The sequence below is a fragment of the Anopheles coluzzii genome, chromosome 2, assembly GCF_943734685.1.
Source record: "Anopheles coluzzii chromosome 2, AcolN3, whole genome shotgun sequence".
In the NCBI taxonomy this organism is placed as follows: domain Eukaryota; kingdom Metazoa; phylum Arthropoda; class Insecta; order Diptera; family Culicidae; genus Anopheles; species Anopheles coluzzii.
Genome location: NC_064670.1, coordinates 58,228,791 through 58,250,365, shown reverse-complemented (window position 1 = coordinate 58,250,365; position 21,575 = coordinate 58,228,791). Strand labels below are relative to the sequence as shown.

The following is a 21,575-nucleotide window of genomic DNA, read 5'->3' as shown; positions in this document are numbered from 1 at the left end:
CTAGTAAATAAGACCGTAATAAGTAAGAATTTTAAACTATTTTCGTATGATAATAAGAATGCAATATTCAAACTTATTATTTTTTGTATCCTGGAGATACGATGATAGTCACAGGCTACAGTAAAGATCAAAATTAGCTCAAATCCTAAATAGATCATTTTCTCGTAGCAAAGACTGTTGGATACGTAGTACAATTTAGTTTACTAAGCCTAAAAAAGGGTGGCAGGATCATTTGACTTAGTATTTTTTATTTTTAATATTAACAGAAACTGTATTGTCTCATGAGCTATGTAACTGTAAATTTATTATAGACCTTGATATTAGCCCTTAACCTAGAGTAAACCCTAATCTAAATGCAAACGCCAAAACAAAAACGCTACAAAAAATGAAATGAATAAATAAAAATACAAAGAAAAATATAGCTTGTTTACAAGTTCACAACTGAACAAATAGGGCAGAAACAAAACATAGTAAAGTGTAAAGTGCTTGAGAGAATCAAATCTTGCAAACCAACGTGTTGTTAAATACATTTCAATCGTATTTTTTCGGAAGTTGTTTAGTTGTTTAGTATTTAAGCTAGTTGTAGGCGATTTATTGCGTTCTTTACTCTATTTGATTACAAAAAAGTTCACATCTGGAAAGATCTTTTTCTGGTCTTTTTATTAAGTAGTGATGGTTGTACTGGTAAAATCTCACCCTAGTTGACGATTTTAAGGGATTTGGACAATGAGATGATGTAATACAGCAATTTTTGAAGCCATACAACTAACTTTCTCACTGTATACTATTTTGGTACCAACGGTAAGGTATTATACCTAATCTCGTATGGACTTAAACTTAAGAACCATTCTGCAGGAATTTCCTATGAAAAAGAAACAGGCAGAAAAATGAGATGAGAATAAGTTATGTCTCATTTTGTAAAAAAAGAAGAAAAAAAATTAATGAAAGTTATTGGAAGAAACAAAAACCGTCCACATTCAAATTACAGACAGCTTCAAACTCCAGACATTTAGCATACTTTTAACTCATTTCTTCATATTGTATCCCTAGCCATACCGATTAAAATTATTTAGATGATTGACGTGCTATTTGCTTCAAATCGCGTGTCGTCACTTGCCAATCGCATGCTACTATCATCCTGTACAATCGAGTGACACGCACACTGTGGTCGTCGCTGTAACGGAATGCAACGTTACTGCGACGATCCTGTGTGAAATATTTCCGTCCGTCCATCCGTGGTAACCAAATTCGACGACCAAATGACGGACTATTCGGCTGCGTAGTACATAAAAAGTAGCGAGATCTTTTTTAGAAGCAATCTAACCATGAAAGTTGTGAAGACACCAAGAAAACCTCGTTTGTCACTCATTTGTTATTCGAAAAAAAAAAAATTATTTTGCGTTATGTAACAAAAGATAAACTTCCCCTCTCCCCCATGTAACAAATCGCAACGTTTGAGAACATACCCCCCCCCCCCCCACCCAATTGATGACGCCTTAAGTGTCTGTAATTCAAAGCAATGAGGTATTTAAAAATTTCAAATCAAAATTTCAAAATTCAATTTTGAACACAATTTAAGACACAAATTCTTCACAATATTTAATCATGGTAATGTATGGTTGTTTGTGTATGGTTGTTTGTGGTTTGCATTATGTATTCATAAAACATTTAACATGTTAACAACAACTGTTTGCTGTATTTAATATTTTCGTTAATATATGTCGTATAACTTTCAAACATTTTTATTTTAGGTTTTTCTCTTTGGTTCTTTACGTAGAACTCTACGAACATTTTTAAACAATTTAGATCTTTCGGTCACAAGTTTTGGTTACCCCTGTCCTATACCATACGATTTTCCTGTCCTATACCATATGATACGAGAAATTAAGTTTAAGAAATTCCTTGTGTAGTTATACCGATTATTTATTATTTAAAGGATTTGGTTTGATTGATTTTGCTTATTCTTTTAGCTCATTTAATTATTTGCAGCAACCATCACACACATGTATGTTCAGCGGGCTTTGCCGTCCTTCGGAAAATATCACAACTTTACGCTTACAGATTCTCACCTAATAAGGTGTCATATTTTATATGACCGATGCATAACCGGCTCTAAAACATGTAGCAATAATATACAAAAGTATATACAGAAGATCTTGTTCATTAGAAACTTTTTGTCGATGTCACTGTCGACAGCGTTTACTGTTCGTAATACCAAGTTTTTTCTTAGATTTTTTTTCTGAGAAATAATTTTTATTTTTATTTTTTGGTTGTAGCAACTCGGCTCTTTGCTATACGCAGAAAACTCATTGTTGAAAGTAGCGTAAACACAGCTCGAATAGAAAGAATGAGGAAAACTATCAAAGCAATTGTATTCTAGTCGAGATTAAGCATAGATAAAATAATGGTATTTCCGTTTGCTACAAAGAAAATCTATTTGTGATAACAAACATAGTCAGGAGACACTAGTAGACACAACATTCATAGATGTGGTATGCCAACTTGTCAAGTGCTATAATTAAGCATTTTTATGCATTATGAAAATAAAAGAAACGTCTCTGCAGCCTTATTATTAGGCATTCGTATGAACACTAACATGTGATAGAGTATTTGGAAACATTCAGTGGTTAACAGCAATAAAACGTGCAGTGCTAATTTTATAGTCCTTAAATCTTGCAGTCCATAGAAACAGCAGGATGTTGTGGATGCGAAAAACATTTTCACTTGGATAGATTTCAATAAAATAATAAAATAATTGAACTCTCAAAGAACCTAACAACCGGATTACTATATGTATTTGCCACACATTTATCCATTCATTCTACATCCATTTATTCATTATCATATTTAGTTCAGATTGTGTTGTCAACTTATACAAATACCTAGCTAAAAACAGGACTTTTACTCAGCAACTTTTTTTTTTTAAATGAAATGAATTAAAAAAAATTAAAATGCTGAAAATAAACCACGGCGAAGGTTTAATTGAAGTTTGTGTGAACTTATGGAATAGTTACTTTTGGAAATAGTAATATAATAATGTATTAAGTTTATATTGTATTATAATAATATAATTTAATAATATAATATTATTTAAATCAACACGATTAAAAAAATGTGCATTTTTGATTGCTGATAACTTACTTTTAGTTTTCATTGACATTTTAATCGGGCCTAATACTTGAAAAGTTTGTCAAACCGTTTTCTAAAACCATTATAAAATATCATATTTTCTTATTCTAAAGCTAGCAATTACTATTCGAAATAAGAATCTAACTATACATTTTTAGGAATAAGTGTGGTTTTATGTTTTAGTCATGCATTAAAAGTACAAGTATTTTGAAATAAGTGCAACGTACGGATAACATTTCAAGTCAGTAATTACAAAAGAAAATCTCTGGAGAATTTAAATGAAGCATTCGAAGGAACCGATAATCTACTATATGGAAATATTAAAAATGATGTATAAAGTTTCACGATTAGCTCTTCATTTTGAACTTCACAAGATACTGAGAGTACGCATTCGTTTGCGTTTGCGCTGGTGATTTGGAAGCGGATCCAATTAAAAAGGTGATTAATTTTAGGCAATAAATCTTAGTCCTTCCCCTATTGCAGTTTCCGATTTTCGTATGCTTCTATTGGCCAGCATTCCGTATAGAAAAAGGGAAGAATTTAAGAAGCACTACATCGATAACACGAAAGTACGAGAATTTGGCACCATCTGTTCTTCCAAATTATGTAATAGTGAATAAAAAACGACTGGATAGAATGCGTATAAATTCTGATTACAAACTATTTTATTGGATACTTCATACAAGTTCAGAGTAAAATGAACATCAAACCTACACACTAAAATATTTTAAGGGTAATTATAAAAAAGTGATACCATATAGCATAACAATGTTTCGTATTCGTAGCTAAGGGGAATGCTATAGAAAATTGTCATTAGTTTCGATTATACTTAACCACAACTAGCCGCTATGCAGTAAATTCATCGTTGTTTATCACATAGACAAGCTGATATCCCAGACTTAAACTTTTGGTTACAGGCTGCATCACAAAAATATCGATTCTAGACGTGGTCATAGTAAAGGTTTTTGCATGTTTATTTTATCCTACATTGCGTTGATCTTGTTTTTTGAAAATAAACCATAAATTCTTTACAGAGGCTATAAATCCCACCGCACATTGTGCCTCATCTGGATCTCGCTTTCACCGTCAATGACTTTGCTACCTTTGCTGTACTTTCTGCACTTTGGGAGAGACGGGTATGAACCATGGAACAGGTTCTTTCCCCTTGTTTTATAGCCTTTGCTGCTGTTGCTGCTCATAACCACGACCTTCTCCGACTCTGTCTTTCTGTTATTTTCTTGCTCCTTTATTGGTTACTAAAACACCCTATAGATCCTTCCCTAATGTATGGCTTTCACGCTATTCTGATCTCAAATGCTCCCTAGCATAAACTCTACGTTACATTCTTATAGCCATATGGGATATTTTTATATCTCATATAATTTCAGAGAAACAACCAATAATATCGTGAAATTTGTTTATTTCATTGAGTGATTTTGATAATTAGCAAAAAATAGATAATGCTCTGATTCTAAAGGAGTTTGATAAGTAAATGACAAAATGGTTTGATATCATAGAACTTGATGTCACTAAATATTTTCTTCTATTCTTTTCTAAATACTTTAAATTTTGCTGTTGTAATTTAAGTTAAGTTATTGTATCTAACTGCGACATTTTATTGTTAACAAATAGATACATATTCAGCACTGCGTGTGCAAATGCGGATGCGAATTATTGTGACTATCGGATATAACATATGCAGATACAAAATATCGGATACAATACAGCGTAATCGATACCTACAAGGCCCTACGGGAGCCTTCTATCATCATTTACTATACGCTCGTAATTCAAATGTTTGCCAGTGTAAAACATATTTTCATTAGTGATCTGCGTGTAGCGTTATTCTATTAATGCTTTTATCAACCATAAAGCCTTCAACTTTTCACATGTTATTGAAAAATGACATGTTGTTTTGAATATTTTAAAGTTATTAATTTTTTTTTTTTTTTTGCAACTAGTATCTAATAAAAGTTCTTGCAATGATGACATTTGAAATAATTTCTACCGATTCGGATTTGTTGTTGTTGTGCTGACTATGCTGACAAAAAAAAAATGCTACTTTCATACTTACTTACTACTTCATACTGTCATTTATTACTAAGGTATAAATAATAGTTGCAACTTTATCATGGGATGGTTTTAGTATACAGTTTAATTACAACGTAAATAATTTAATTCGTCTACCAAAATTTGTTAATAATATTATCAAACGGTTTGCTTGTTTTTTGTTGTAATTATTACTTATCGCGCTCTAACCAATCACAATGGGTCAAACGTGTACCGTTTACCATCAGTTTACGATAAAGCCTACGAGATCAACCAACAAACAAATCTCAATGTTTAATATTGGAATAGACAAATATAAATGATCATGTCATGTACGATCGATATTTGCTCCAACTACCTGGCAGATTTTAGAGCCAGAGTATATCGAATTAAGATCTCGATTCCAGATTACTATGATTATGATTGCCAATAGCACGAGTGATGGAGTAGGTGTCTATTGTTTATGATTTTTATGCCGCTTCTGAAGAAGGCGTATGAGGGCGGTTTTGATTTCACTATCATCATTTCTACCATCATCGGTACCATCGCCGTCTAAGATGTATAATCGTGACTTAACAAAGTGTCTGTTCAAATAACATTTGCACAGCTTTAGTCAATTTATAGATACTTTAGTGTCCGGATCGGCAAGATTTATGATTTTCATTCCAAGCTATGTATATTATCAATCGACTCTGATGCCTTCCATGCATTTTGTTCTAAAACGGAGTAGGTATGTTGTACTTAAAAAGGAGTGATATAAGAGATTTTCTTATAGGGCCATGTTTTTTCCGTAATGAAGAAGCTGATGATAAAAAATTTGATTAATATCGTCGATTATAAACACGTCTTGGGTTATCGATAGTACTGTTGCTAGAGGTTTCCATTTGGTATTATTGAACTTTCATACATTCTAGGCTGCGCTACATCGAGTGGTTGATCTTTCTAATATTCATTTCGTATCGTAAAATGCATATACAAAACGGCAAAATATGAAAAGAAGATGATTGATTAAAATGAACAACCATACGAAGTTTTCATTGCTAACCGCTGCAATTCGTGGCTACTCTCGTTAACCACGCAATACAATACTGCATACGAAATGTTAGTATTTTTGCCTTCTCATAAGATCAATGGTTGAATCATGAAATATGGAGAATCCATTTTGATTTATGATGTTTGATGGTTTATTAATTGACAGTAGGGTTCAGTGAGTTATTCACTAGACAGACTTGCTGTTCACGAACGGAATGGAAACTCCATGCACTTTCTATGCACTGCTTAACCATTGCTCTGCCAAAATCGACTTTGATGCAGCTCCAGCGAATGCGCATCGTTTCTTCCTAAATTATGATGCGTACACACCACTATGGTGGTATCCTTCCTCTCGTATTGTCGTGAAAATTCATTATATCTCCGCACTTAATTTATGAACGTTACACAGGATATTACGTAATGGACGCATATTTTATTGTATCGGATTAAATTAAACATTGTTCGATCGATAATAAATGGTATTCTATACACTATTAAACCGCTGCAAGTAACATCGAAATCTTCAATTTACTGCTATATTTTAGAACTCTCTGCATAATAGTGCTAAGAGGTGGTCGATGTAACAATGCATCAATCTGGTATCGTTCAAGTTCTATGAGACGCTAGAACTATGAGAAGCTGGTGACTATGAACACCACAATCTTGAAACCTTTCTATACCCAATGAAGGTTCGAATTTTCCTGAGGCTAGGTTTATAATCAAAGGCCAACATGATGCCAATATTCCATACGCTCGTAGCCAATTAAGGGCTTCTGTATTGTTTATCCGAGGCACCGCATAAGCAAAGTTCGTTCAGAATTAGCGCTTGTGGCTTTAGTGTTATTGTAATCATTGTTCTGAGACCTCACTAGGATTGGAGATTGTGTCGGAAAATATTGCTCTAGTTGTGCAGTATCTTAATCCATGCACCTCGAAATCATTCTATTCACCAGTTCTTCTTCTTATTCTATTTTACGTAACAAACTAGACAGTCATGTCGGTCTATTCAGGCATTTGGAAATTATTGGTATGCACCACGCACCCGGATAATCAGTCTTTGCTATGAGAAGATGGCCCATGCGAGGCTTGAACCAACGCCGGACCTAGTTGCATAACATAATCTTATAGTAAAACTTTAACTATAAAGCAAAACAAAACTTCGCAGTAAAAATTTAAACAAATAAATTTATTTGTTTGAACATTTCAATTCATTTGATATGCTATAATTTTTGCTTTTTTATATAATATTATTGTAACTGTTAATGGCTGGTTTTCCGATACTAGCCGGCTTTTGTTACATTTGACAGCTGAAATCATTTCAACACTCTATACAACACTACACGACAAACAACGCCACAGATTTTTAGTTTGGATTATTTCAGCCTGAAAAATATGTGCATGGGTTTGTGCGGTTCATTGGAGACTCGATCAGGTTAGCTCATCAATGACTGATTTAAGTTGCTGAAGCATACACATAGTGTCAAAAAAGGTAAAAAATTATTTAGTTTTGTATTAAAAAATCATTGCAATTACTCTAACCCATTTCAAACAGATATAGGACAACAAAACAAGACTTATCTTTGTTTGTACAGTAGAATGTTGATTATCCAGGCAGCTCGGGACCTGACGGTTACCGGTTAATCGATTTCCACGGATAACAGTCCATGCAATGTCAAATTCATATTTTTTTTATTCTTAGGTTTTAATAAAAGTTAGCGTTAAAGCAATCGATTATTCAATAGTATGATATGTTTTTAATCATGATTTCTTTTCAAGAGAATTTCATTTTTATTATTGAAAATCATTTTTCTGGTTTTTTGTGTTCAACCTCCGCTGTTAAATCGGTGCTTTCGCAATTTATTTATAACAAGTAACTGGATAGTAGCTCCTTCTAGAATAAGTCCTTCTGGTAAGAAGAGGAACTAAATGGGACCAGTCCGGCATCCTGGAAGCCACCGTCGCTCTTATATTAAATAACCCATACTTCATTATTGTTTTCATTATTGGTATTGTTAAAGTATGACTTTCACTCCATATACTAGTTCGTAATATGTTTCCTTGTAAATCCTTTTGGGACGATATATCATAAATATCACATGCAACATTTTCTGTTGGGTGTGGGTTTGCGAACAACTTGAAACCAATTAGATTTATGAAACATGGTTTCTTCGAATAAATATTTTGAATTGAAACATTAGTAGATAAGTGGTCCATGTACAAGAATAAATCATATTTTAACAAGGATAAGAACTTCTTAATGCTAAAATTGTTATAATGTTTCTTTATATGTTGTTATAAAGAAAGCTGATAGTATTTATGATTATTCTTTTGAAAATTGAAACTTTAAATTAAATATAAAACATGCAGGCGAAATAAAAAAAAATATTTCAATTATGTGTGAATACGAAAAATTAAGAAGCATTGCTACTTATAGCCAAATACTAGTCTCAAATGTGTTAACCCAGTATGAATTGTATAGAATAAACAAACTACATTATTTTACCTTAAAATGAAATGGTTTTTAATGATCACTTGTCAAAATTGAAATAAGTTATTCACTGTTACAAGAAATATTAAAATAAAAATATTAATAAAAATTGTTTTACGTGCTTTTGTCATTGATTAATTGAATTTTTCCTCCAAACTACTTAGTAGTGCAAAATATAAAGATAAATGATATTTGGTTGCCATGGTTTAAACTATAACAAATGTCTGTCTAACATGAGGTAAAATACTTCTTCATGTTAAAATTGATTTTATCAAATGTATATATTTTTTGACATTCATATTGTTCATGATCTTGCAGTCCTTTGAACAATCTACATACGCTAGCAGCCGCTTATTTCATAATGTGTTCTTAGCATGAACAGAAACTTGAAACGCGTCATGTTCTATAAGAATAATCGCATAGCAGAGAGACCATTTTTAAGTGATCGTAGTACAATTTGTTGCACAAAGTAGCAGTGGAGGGAAGAATTTCAGGATTGAGACCATAACGGACATGTAGTTAAGTCATGTAAGTCAATGACTGTATCACGAGACCACGCTTTTTTCAGAATCTTATTATACGTTATATGTTTCAGCCGGTCTCGTGGTACAATCGTCAACTCGTACGACTAGCAACATGCCTGTCCTAGGTTCAAACCCCAAATAAGCCGAGCCCCTATACGTAGGACTGGCCATCCTGCGACTGGCAAATCAAATAAGTCATTGAAAGTTAAACCCCACAAGTAATGGTACAGACAGACCTGAAGCGACCTCGGTTGCTGTGCCATAGGAGTAAAAGTAAAAGAAATATTATGTTTGAAACTTGAAAAAGGCCAAAATATAATCAGAATCCTTATAGTACGTTTTTTAAGGTATATAAAACATAGTACGCATTTAAATCGCCAATGTCACTGTAACAAGACATATCGGTTTCGATGCACTGTTTAGTTGGAGGCATTGTTAACCATGGGAAGATACTGAAAAAAATCAAATAGTCAGATGGTGCACAATGACGGTCATTGCCCAGCTATAAGAATGTCTTCAATTCGTGATTTCAATTTCATGTTCTTGTTACATCTTCGCTGAATTTTCATGTTTCGCCAACCCATGTTAAATTTTATGTATCAATACTAACGCTATTTAAAGTGAAACTAAAATTTCAACAGCTTAAAATATAATTATTGCCTTGATCCACATTTCAAACAAACCATACAGCTGTTTATTTTTTTAGTTTCGTTACAACAAGTTTTACATTGCTTCAACAGTTGTTGAAGTTTTATGCTGTTCATTCCAGAATAGCTCTCCTTCATTAGTATATATATATATATATATATATATATATATATATATATATATATATATATATATATATATATATATATATATATATATATATATATATATATATATATATATATATATATAATAAACTGCAACATATGTGTACTGTGTGCATATATATTAATAAATGTGTGTGTGTGCACGGATGTTTTATTTTAACCGCTAAAGTTTCACTTTCAACATAAATAGACTAGTCTGATATGCTCATTTTGTTAAACATATTTAAATTTGGATAAATAACTCCTGAATTGATGATTTATTGATCAGTAGTTTTATTTTGAATCATCGCTATCATGAACAATTCAGTTATCACAGTTTTTCAGTAAGTGCATGTGTGTATGTGCATAAAATTGTGTATGGGGATGCTGATTCTGCGCAATAATTTATGAGCACAGGCGTGATCATGTTCCTTGATCTTTCTCGGAGCAGTTTAATGGTTTGGCTGATGTTTCAGTTCTCCGTCCTCGCCTTCATCATCTAAGGAGGAGCTTCGGAAACGTTGGAAAACAGGCTACAATGCTGGGTCATGATTACACTTTGCTCTCTTTTTCTTCAGTTATTGCCTCGGCTGTCTTAAAACATTTTTCGTTTCTTCTTCTTGCCCTATTCTGTTTCGGCACTTTGCGTGTCTACTTTTTTTACTTGGATGCTGTTGACTTCGTTATGAAGTACAGGCAAGGCTTATCGTTTTTCGTTTCATTTTGCGTCCATTCCACCATTAGTTGAACCTCATCTGACGAAACAACGATGTCGTAGTACAATCGTTCCTTTCTTTCGCTGATCTGTTCTTGTTTAAGATCCAAATAACCTTAATGTAAACGTTTTGGATGTGCATGCATGTGTGTGTTCGCTTATGCGATCAGGTTCTGTTTTTCTTTGTTTGAAGGGGATTCGAAACGAAAAATCCCATGGCTCAAATACAAGCTTAAATTATCTCTATATCTACCTTGGGTTACTCTGTCATGCTGTCAAACCAAGAAGCAACCGTTCGATATTTTTAGGACCAAACATTCCAAAATAGACTTGTCTAAGCTAAAATCTAGTCCCCTTAATTATAATGTTAACATCCCTTCCACGGTAGAATGATCTCCGCACATATTTGATCTCCGAGCCTGGCTCCGGTTCTTTTTGATGATGCTCCTACCATTGAAATCAGGTCGGAAACCAAATCTATCCACACATTCTAGAATTGGCTTTCCCACAGATGTCTTCATGAATAAATAGCAATAGGAGGTTTGGAGTCCAAAATTTCTTGCATATTCTTGTTGGTTTACTTCAATTCAGAGAAAATATGAAGTTTCTTTTTTCGTGAAAGATACATATTATACTAGTACAAAAGGAAAATATAATAGTAATAATAATTATAAAAAATAAATAATAACAAATAATACAAATAATAATATATATAAATAATAAATCTAATTAAAAATAATTGTACTTTAATCTGTGATTTTTTTTACTTTACTTTGTTAATGAAATGTGGCTGTGCGTATGGAATCACATAGCTAGTTTATCAGCCACTTTCCCAAACTGGATAGAATTAGCGAAATATGGAATTGATTGTCAAATGACATAAAATGTAGGTTTCATTTAATATTTTTAGAATTATTTGCAATATAGTTCATATTACAGAGCAGGACACTCATGAAATAAATTAAAGCAATCATTGTATCCAGGCAACTGCATACTCGTTCCTCTTCAACCGAGTTTAAGAAAGCGGTTTAATATTTTAGTTTAAATATTAACCTATTCTGCCCCGATTACCTATTACTAACTGTCTAATGCTATTGGTGGTTTTATGTATGCGATATTATCTTTCACGGAGGGTCTAATTTTCGACATCAACGTGATATGACATTGCTATTTTACTCATTTTTAGGTCAGTAGTTATATTTTGACAGTGCGATAATTTGGATTCGCTGGTCAAAATCCGAATGCAGAGCTACGGAAAAGATTTCTGAGGAGTAAACTCAAAAGTGCCCATGATGGATTGCCAGGAATATTTCAGTGTGCTAGGTCAGCAAGAAAATCTAAAAGGGAAAGGATAGATCGCAGTTCATTTCCTGCTCCTGTTTCTCAAAATGCCCATTTATGATTCACTGTTCAACCTATTTGCGGGTATTCAAAGCATGACGGGCATGTTGATTGGCCCACCTCCACAACACATGATATTATTCTTTCAAGTTCAACTCATTATCTTTACAATTTTGCGTCAATCCAAACAAAATCACTGTGGGATCTATGATTAAATTATTTCTATTTGAATTCAAATTATGGTATACTCACATGAATCAGACGAAACTGAACCACAGTAAATAGATAAAATTATTGGAATATTTATACTGCATGAATTTAACTGCTCAAACCCCTCAAAAAATTATTGGCAATTAAGTAATGAAATGTGGGGCAAATAAATATACAGGTGCAAACCGAACGGAGATTAAATTAAAACAAAAATACGAATTTGTATTCAAATTTCTTATTCTGTTACATTGTAGAATATATTTATCATGTTCTATTACATTTATCCCATTTCATTTTGTTTTTGTTGCACATAATTCATACATTTTATAATATTCCTAAATTTGTTCTTTATATGTTTGATAATCTCTGCTTTCCTTCAAACATTTGTTAATATTATTTGTCGTTTTAGTTTGGGTGTTCATCATTGGGTGTTCAAATACCACTACATTTAAATAGCATCTATGTAAAATAGAAGTGAATGGATTGTAAGATATGTTCACTATGGACTATATAGACCATTTTTACAATTCAGTTGCCCTGCATTGTGTGCGGCAGAAACACCGCTGGTCGAGTAGCAAAAAAATGAATATTGAGTTGCATGCCTTGCGATTTAAGAAAGTTTCCAACATTTTTTACATATATTGTAGTCTCCATAATACTTATTTTAGCATTCACAGAATTCGTAATAAACCAAACACATTCCCCTTATATGATTGCTCCAGAACATGGTTTTCTGGTTATTAGCTGATTGTCCGTTACTTTATGAATGTTTCAACTAAGCCCAAGAATATTAACATCAAGATTTCATTTACTTAAATGGGCGTTAAAGTTCGTTTCTTTGTAGCTCTCTCATTTAAGTAAATTTAATGAAAAGACTGTCTTGTTCACGAGAATAATATTGTTCACGATGGTTTGTTTTTGTGTTTCTTTTCTTGCTTAGGTGCAAATGGATTACGAAGAAGAGGACGCCAAACTTACACAAGATACCAAACGCTGGAATTGGAGAAAGAGTTCCACACTAACCACTACCTGACCCGTCGACGCCGGATTGAAATGGCACATGCTCTATGTCTAACAGAGCGACAGATCAAAATTTGGTTTCAAAACCGCCGAATGAAGCTAAAGAAGGAAATTCAAGCCATCAAGGAGCTAAACGAGCAAGAAAAACAGGCTCAGGCTCAAAAAGCAGCCGCTGCAGCAGCTGCAGCGGCTGCGTTACACGAGCAAAACTAGGGGTTACACCAACAACACACCAATCACAGTAGTGCAAGTAATTATTTATACTAAAGAATAAATTCCGGTCAAATCAGGAAACAGATCAATATGACATAACAGATTGATTGTTTGTTCTTTATTTCATCATATAATACAGGTAGGCATAATATATCCATTTTGTTTGGTTGTGTAGCCTCAGAGGCACTACAATATTTTTTAAACTGTTGTATAAGTTTTTTGCAATCTTAAAGACTGTTTATCTGTTCCCAGTGTTTATCTTCTTTGGCAGGGATTATTTTAAATTCATTCTCCTATCCTGTTCACCAAACTTTTTCTTATTAAATCCTTTAATATGTTATTTTGCTTTCAATGGGTTGTGCCGATGATAAATACTAAAACATAGGAAAACAAGCTAATTTTGTGTTTAGGTAGGTTTCTTTCGGCATTTACGGTGAATGGTGGTGGTGAAATGGTGAACCTAAAAAAAAATCCTAAGACCGATTACTCGACATCCTAATGGGTAGACACATTCTTCTTCTTGTTCTCATTTTTCACAACAATTATTGGCCGTCTAAACCAACCATAGTCACTAATGAGCTCGCCTATTTGGGAATAATTCGTGTACCCATAGCATTGCACTCAGTACCACATATGGAGGTTTCGGTCAATACGGGAATTCAAGACATGACGGACATGTTGTTAAGTCGTGAGATTTGACGACTGTGCTAGAGTACCGATAGGCAAACATGTTTACGAATACTTTTTCAATCCCATTTCCTATCTCTAATCCTAAATCAAACATATAGGTTAAAGACCATTCCTAGTGTCCAAATCATGTTTCCATATTGTTGTGGCTATGATGCTGTTGAGCACGACTAATGGCATGTATGTCACACATTGTAATATAGGCACGTGGCGACAGTAACACAATATATACGATACAGAAAGAACAAGAACTGCATAACAGTAAGCTGAAAACAATACACAGCTCTAAATTATCAATGTACAAAATTCAATCAGTCTACAATTTAAAAAACTGCGCAAGGCAGGAAACAATTTAGTCGAAACCAATACATATAAGAAAGGAATCTCATTCATATAATTGCTATACGAATGAATCTAAAGAAAACTTCAGCAGGATGTAAATCATTATATTCATTTGTCAACTGCAAAAAATATCCAAAGTATGTCGATAACTGTAAAAATTGCTACACAAAGCTGTTTGAAAAGAAAATTCTAGGATCCCGCTTTTTAAAATACTTTTTTCTGAACCGAAAAGAAACTAGTAATATGTTTTCGTTTGTGATGCAACACGCTGCAATATTATTAAACTATATCAAATAACTGAACTCTAATATAATATGATATAGTTCTTTCGTATATGTTCCATTGATTTTAATCTTTACTTAGAGCGATTTTTAGTATTTAATTAATTACGCGTACGAATATCATACCAACTGCGTACGAATATCGTAGCAGTAAGTAAAATAATTTAGTTTGGTTTTCCATAAAAAAGGCTAGGAATAAAACCAACACATGTAAAAAACACACATTAGAATGGGTGACTTAGACAAATGTTTGAAATGATCTGTAATGTTGGTTTGTTATTTATTTTGAATATTGTAGCTGTACTTTCAGCCATTTTCTCAAGTAGTTTTTACTATGTTGTCTATTTAAATCAGTTGTTTTACAATTTTTGCGATTTTTGTGTTGTATATACAGAAACATTAAAAAATATTTTGCCGGAACAGACTGTTTTTTTATTAATCTTTTCCATTACTCTTCCTCAATTCGTACTTATCCGGTTCTCAGTGTATTATGACTCCAACGCGAATGTCCTTTTGAATTTGTTTTACGTCATTCAATACCGATGTACTTATTTATTACCATTTTTATAAAAAGAAATCTAATTTAACTATAAACCAACATCTTCAAAAATTTAGTTTATCGTCATGTCCAAGCAACGGCTGGCATTTGATCAACCTTATTGCTCACTTATATTGGCTGGAAGTGATTTCGACATTCATTTTGCGGTGAAATGAAACACAACATGAAATGGTTACTCAACGTATACTTTAAAATAAATCTTATACAGAATTCCCGGAAATAGACATCCATTTGATACATGTTGCTGTTCTGTGGTTCTTCTGATGAGAACGAGTTGCATAACATTGTGAGGAATGTACAGGAGAGAGGGAACCAAAAAATATCTAGGACGGAAATACGTAACTGTAGATTTAATGAACACTTTCGAAAAGAAACTTATAATTAATGAAACAAGCAAACCTAGTTTCGGTTAGTGATGTTAATTTCGCCCAAGAGAATAAATGAGTTGAACAAGCGAATAAAAACGATACACGTGGTTGCTGAGAGTGTTGAATTCCTTCGAGGAAAGAATTTAAATGCTAGTTTAACCTAGCGCAAAAAAAAACGTTTGAAAGGGTTTGTACGCACAATTTCTTCTCAAAAAAAGCCTGCAAACAAAACATTGAATGTATACGTAACTAATTCGTAAGGAGATCTTGTATTTAAATAAGAATTATTAATATGGATTAGAAAACAAAACAACGCGCAACAGCAAACAAATTTAGAAAAATAGAACAGTGGAAGAAGTCAACAAATGGCAGAATTAAAAACTAAACGATAAATTAAAATGTGGAATGCAACACCCGTCTAACAACCAGTGAAAAATATTATAATAAAAGGTTTAGTTTGTGCTTTTCCAATACGAGTAATTAAGTGAATTAAGTAAACTACAAGTCCCAAAGTAGAGTACATGTGACCACTAAATAAATAATTTATCATTGCTTTATTGAGTCTTCACGTAAAATCGCGATAAGCAAAATCACACTGTCACGAATAGATCAAAAATTCGAAAGAGCAAAGAGGCAGTATTTTGCCAATAGTTTAAGTAACTAAATTTGAGCAGTTCGATGCAATGCACACGCTGTTCGATAACTATTAGAAGTACAACTGCAAGAAGCTCAAACTGTACACGAGGAGAAGAAAACAAAAAGAGAAAAAAATATTTTCTCTCGCCAGATCTGGGTGGAAACATAAAAACTACCTAAAGCAAACGAAAAGTTTTTAAAGATGACAAAGAGAGTCATACTTTTAAAAACATACCGAAAGCAATTTGTCAGATTTGTCAGAAAATAAATGAATCGATTACAACAGAAAATTATCCCGCATTTTGTTACACTATTTGATGTTCTTTCTTATAGATTCTGGAGATTTTAATACAAGTGAGTAATCGAAATGTCATGGTCATGGTTTTGTTAAACTGAATTTATTACTTTCAATTTAAATTATCGATTGAGAATGAATGTGACATTTCATTTTTAGGAACGGTTTTATTGATAAAACTTTTGTTAGTTTCAATAGTGACGCCACGCTTTTTCTATTTTCTTTGTTTTTGGCTATCGTTCAAATTTAATGTGAGTATTTTCAAATCATCTCGGACAGGTCTGGCGTTTTAACGCATACTGCAATTTTGGCTGTTCGTCTCGATTGATTTTCCCTACCAAACTTACAAAACAACAAGCATATTTCAAAGAGCAATCGAGTCAAATTTCTCGACTTGACACTAATTGAGTAAATGAATAGGATAAGCCTTATAAAACCGTACTGGGAAATTGTATCGCGTTCATTCAGTCCTCATTATTTTCATATACTAAAAAACAAAAAGGTAATATTGTTCTGCCAACGATTTCTGTAGACCATGCTTCATCAAATTAACGGTCGAAATTGAGTTGCGATAATTAAGTGCAGGAATGTGATCCTGTAGGTCATAATTTACCTCTCTTACCAATATAAAACCGGAACGAAACTAGAAATGACACAGCGCATGCGTTCCAGATGAACATGCACATGGCGTCGGATGACATAAATTTCAAATCTTCTGCCTCTTTCTAAAAATCAAGCGTACATCATTTCATCCCTTTTCAATAGAATTTCCATTCGTAGTAGTGCGTGTGTTTTACGATAGGAGGCAACACTGTTTCATGATGTTGTGAGCCGTTGTTTCTAGATGGCACTACAATTCAAACTTTTCCTGAAAATATACAGCGTATTCTAACGCTAGTATGAGTAACTTTAATTCATTTATTTTAAAATCACAGATTTTTTTTCCTTCACGCTGGTTTTTGCAAATAAATTGTTTTAATGAAAACTACAAAAAAATTTACCTTTAACTTATTTGATTCAATTTTACATTTGATGCAATGCTGGCATTAAAATTATAATGTCATAACAATAAAAAATAATAACAATAATAACAATAAATCCAAAATTGATTTTCACCAAATAAACCACGTCAAGAATATGAAAGGGCTCAAAAAGGAGGATCACAAAAAGGACTTTCAGATTTTATTATTAATCACAATAAAATCATATTTGTTACAATTGATTTTTTGATAATTTGTAATAGAAACATAGTTTGTCGTTCTTAGACAATCATAAAAACACTTTTTGAAACACTATTGAGACAATATTCGTACTGCACTTGTGGTATAATTTATATTATTTCTATATTTTTGAAATAAATTAATAACTTTAAAATTTGAGCTCTGCTCTATTTATGAGAATATAAAATAACGAAATTATATAACTTAATATAAAATGGAATGCTCTTTATGATATTCTATAGAATTGATGAACAATATAATATATGAAATGCAATTTTGTATGTTTAAAGCTATTAGTATTAGAATAATCAAAGATAAGTCCATATCCCTTATTTGTTGAAGTTTATTGATCAATTTTATCGTTGATTTATTTTTTACAGCTGCATCAACAGTGTTTTTTTCAAATAGTTTCAAATTCAAAAACTTTTTTTATTTTTCCAAAAAAGTTATACTCACTTTAGATATCATTTTTAAACCCTCGAATGCGTTCAGTGTATTTATGTTTACGTTTTTGGCATATGAAACTATTTCATCTCTAACTCTACTTTATTACTAATACTTATGAAAAATTAAGAAGTGTTATAGCTAACTATACAGCATAACATACATTTATAAAAGATAGCTCTTACAAATTCATTTTTTCATAAAATCTCCTAATGTTAATGAATGTCCTTCATAAACACTGCAACAACAACCTTAATATTACATTTAATGCCAATTAATATTACTTGCACAAATTGCATTCCATGAGGTGTTTATGAATTTTATTTTATACTACACGATGACCATGTTAAACTATTGATATTTCGTTGAGCTATTGATATTTATTGTGTACGTATGGAGTCAGCGCTTGCTAACGCTTAATGAATTTGATTGGTGTTCGATAGACCAGAGGCAGTTTTGTTTTTACTACACACTTCACTACACACTTGTTTTAGCAAGACACCATTTATAATGATGACGATGATGAACTGCAGTTTAATTTAAGCTCGCATGGTTTGTTATTATCCAACAATCATCTACGAGGTCGTGAAAACACACTCCAAGGCATTGGTAGCTTGATTGTAGTGAGGAACGAAATTAATTTTAGACAACAACAGCACAACGAACACTTTGGAAGACTGTTCAAGTGTTTTTGCTTTTCATCGACATGAACGCATTGGTCGACGACTCTAGTTTCTCAATAGTGCATTCTCGTGGCTCAGGGCCATGTTGTTTCACGTCACTTCCATCGTCATTCCTCATTAATTGAATTCGAAAGACTTCAATTACCTCCCGATTGCTCGCATGTATGTGTAAATTGCTTTTCAAGATTGTACAATGTTATTGAGCAAAGTATCACGTTGACACAGTTCAAATATTTTTTTCTGACATATTTAAGATGTTAGGCGATTCAAACATGTTTCCTCTAAACTTTATTTGATCTTGTTAAATAGTTATATTTTGCACAATGATAATGGTTTAATTTTATAAAATCTTAACAATATTATTTCAGAAAACTGCAGTTATTCATTAAAAACTACATTTTTTTTATTTCAACCACACAGATCATTTTTGCACCCAAAGGAATGTTTTTTTTTTATAATTTAAAATAATTCAAATTGACTTATTTTAACTTAATTTAATTGAATATTTAGTTGAACTTAATTCAACAATCGTTGAATTGATATTGTTTACATTACGCGATGTGACACTTCGCTCAGCTCGGAGTAATAATATCGCGAACGTCTCATTAATGAAAAGGAAAATCGACAAGCACATTCGTAATACAAAATCGAGCTAACCTGCTTACCTTGTATGTCCGCTCAAAATGATATGGAAAGAAAACCGACGAAAAATTATACGATTCTGAATGTGATCTAGTAAAAAAGGAAGACTGAAATAAATTATTTATGAGCATCCAAACCACACGATCCTCTCCACAGATCTCGTCTCAGAATTCATCACCGTTTTAACAATTGTCTTCGTCGTCTTTATATGGAAGACTTTTTCGTATTGCATACATTGTGTGCGTTCATCGTTTGGTATAAGCTTGTAGCATGAATAATTTTGCGTTTGTCTTTGCTAAAGGATATCGCAAAAAAACTCTCATTCTGCGCAAGAGAGGTAAAATACTATGAAAACAAGACAAATATATTCACTGCATCCCGTTCCACAATCCTCGAGTTTAAACATGAATTCATTCGGCATACTACTGGTTCCTTCGTTGTATTGGAACAGGTTTTTTTTAGTTCAACAAATAACAATAAAAATGCTACGAAAAGAAAATAACGTGACGAGTTCTTGAAGTGCAAGCCAGCAAAAGTTCTACAGGTATGTGAAGAAGGAAAGATGATGGAAGTGTATGCAATTTAACTGAGGCTTATGTATGGTATTTCAAGGCAACCAATCAAACTAAAATCATCCAACGTTACCAAAACTATTTGGAAAAAGGAATTTGGCCATGTTTGGTAGTCGATCCGTCTCCATGAAGAAATCGTGTTTTTGTGGAAAGTATAAAAAGCAGGCAAAGTTAAAATCTACAGAGAAAATTGAAGACCAGTAGGACGATCAGAAAGGTATCGTAAATCTGAAAAATTGTATTGCATCGGTAACAAAAATTATTATTTTTCACTGATTTTTCTCATTGAACTAATAAAATTATACTGTGAAGTAGATTTTGAAAAAAAAGGTAACCCGTTACTGGCCGGGTGTACAAAACCTTGATCCAGTTTTTGTACAAAACCTTGATCCAAATCACATGAAACTGTATATTACATTAAGGTTTGTGCCGAAAAAAAAAACGTTGACACACTTTTTTCAATCTTGAGATGTTTTTTTTATTCAGATTTGCTAATCTTGAGATGTTAAAATGCCCAAAGAATCAAAGCTAAATTTCAAATGGAAATCTTTTAAAATCTGATCTTTTTCTTTTCTTTTTTCTGATTAAATTGCATTAAAAGCATTAGAATCACTGAGAGTGGTACTGGAAAAATCATTGCAAAGAGTATAAATCCACATCACACTCCAAACAAATAAACTGGAGTTCCAAACAAATATTTAATAGTTCCTTGTACTAATTGTGCTGGTTTGACTCGTCCATAATGAAATGTAAAAAATTCTTTTGGTTGAGTCTCAAGAAGAAGATGCAGTTTCAAAATATATTAAAAAGTTACGAAACTATAATCTTGAGACGGAATCACATCATATAATATAATTCATTTAGTTGCTGAAATCTATCACTTCAAACATAATTACACCAAAATAGTTTTGTATAGGCTGAAACATCAAAATTTGACTTAAATACGTGGAAATTTGTGATACACGGCATCTTTTCAGTACACATTGATAGCATATCTCAGGGACAACTTGTTTGTTGTGTATCAGTTGTAATATGCATCTTTCTATGGTTCTGGTCGAATGGGTAATGAGGACACAAAAGGCCGCTAAATATTGTTATGCTTCAAATTACGGGCAGCTTCAAATTCGGGGCATTCGTGGTGTTTTTATTTAAGTTATTTATATGTTGACCCTTGTTATGCCACATTATTTTTTTTATATGATTGCCATGATGTACTACAATCAATTAAAAATGTGTCTGACCCCTAGTAGGCCCTGATGACACAGTAAATAAATATTTTTTGTCGGTCTGTTCGTCACCACATACATTCTTAACAGTTTCCTTTCCTAGAT

The 21,575-nt window shown here is 32.5% G+C and overlaps 1 protein-coding gene across 12 annotated transcripts in view; it reads left to right on the top strand.

Moving 5' to 3' along the window:
- The window catches only part of LOC120961603 (homeotic protein ultrabithorax), a 270,884-nt gene extending 254,203 nt beyond the window's left edge, over positions 1–16,681 (top strand). For 6 of the 12 annotated variants that reach the window (XR_007452173.1, XR_005752708.2, XR_005752706.2 and 3 more), the window contains one exon: positions 13,223–13,322. Coding sequence is in view for 2 of the 12 variants with exons in the window: in XM_040385444.2 (XP_040241378.2) it covers positions 13,223–13,515 (293 nt within the window). In the remaining 10 variants the exon portion in view is untranslated. Of the gene's footprint in view, positions 1–13,222 lie in introns of all 12 variants that reach the window. The other 6 variants (XR_005752709.2, XR_005752707.2, XM_040385444.2 and 3 more) reach the window with 4 other exon arrangements.
- The last annotated feature ends 4,894 nt before the right edge of the window (positions 16,682–21,575 follow it).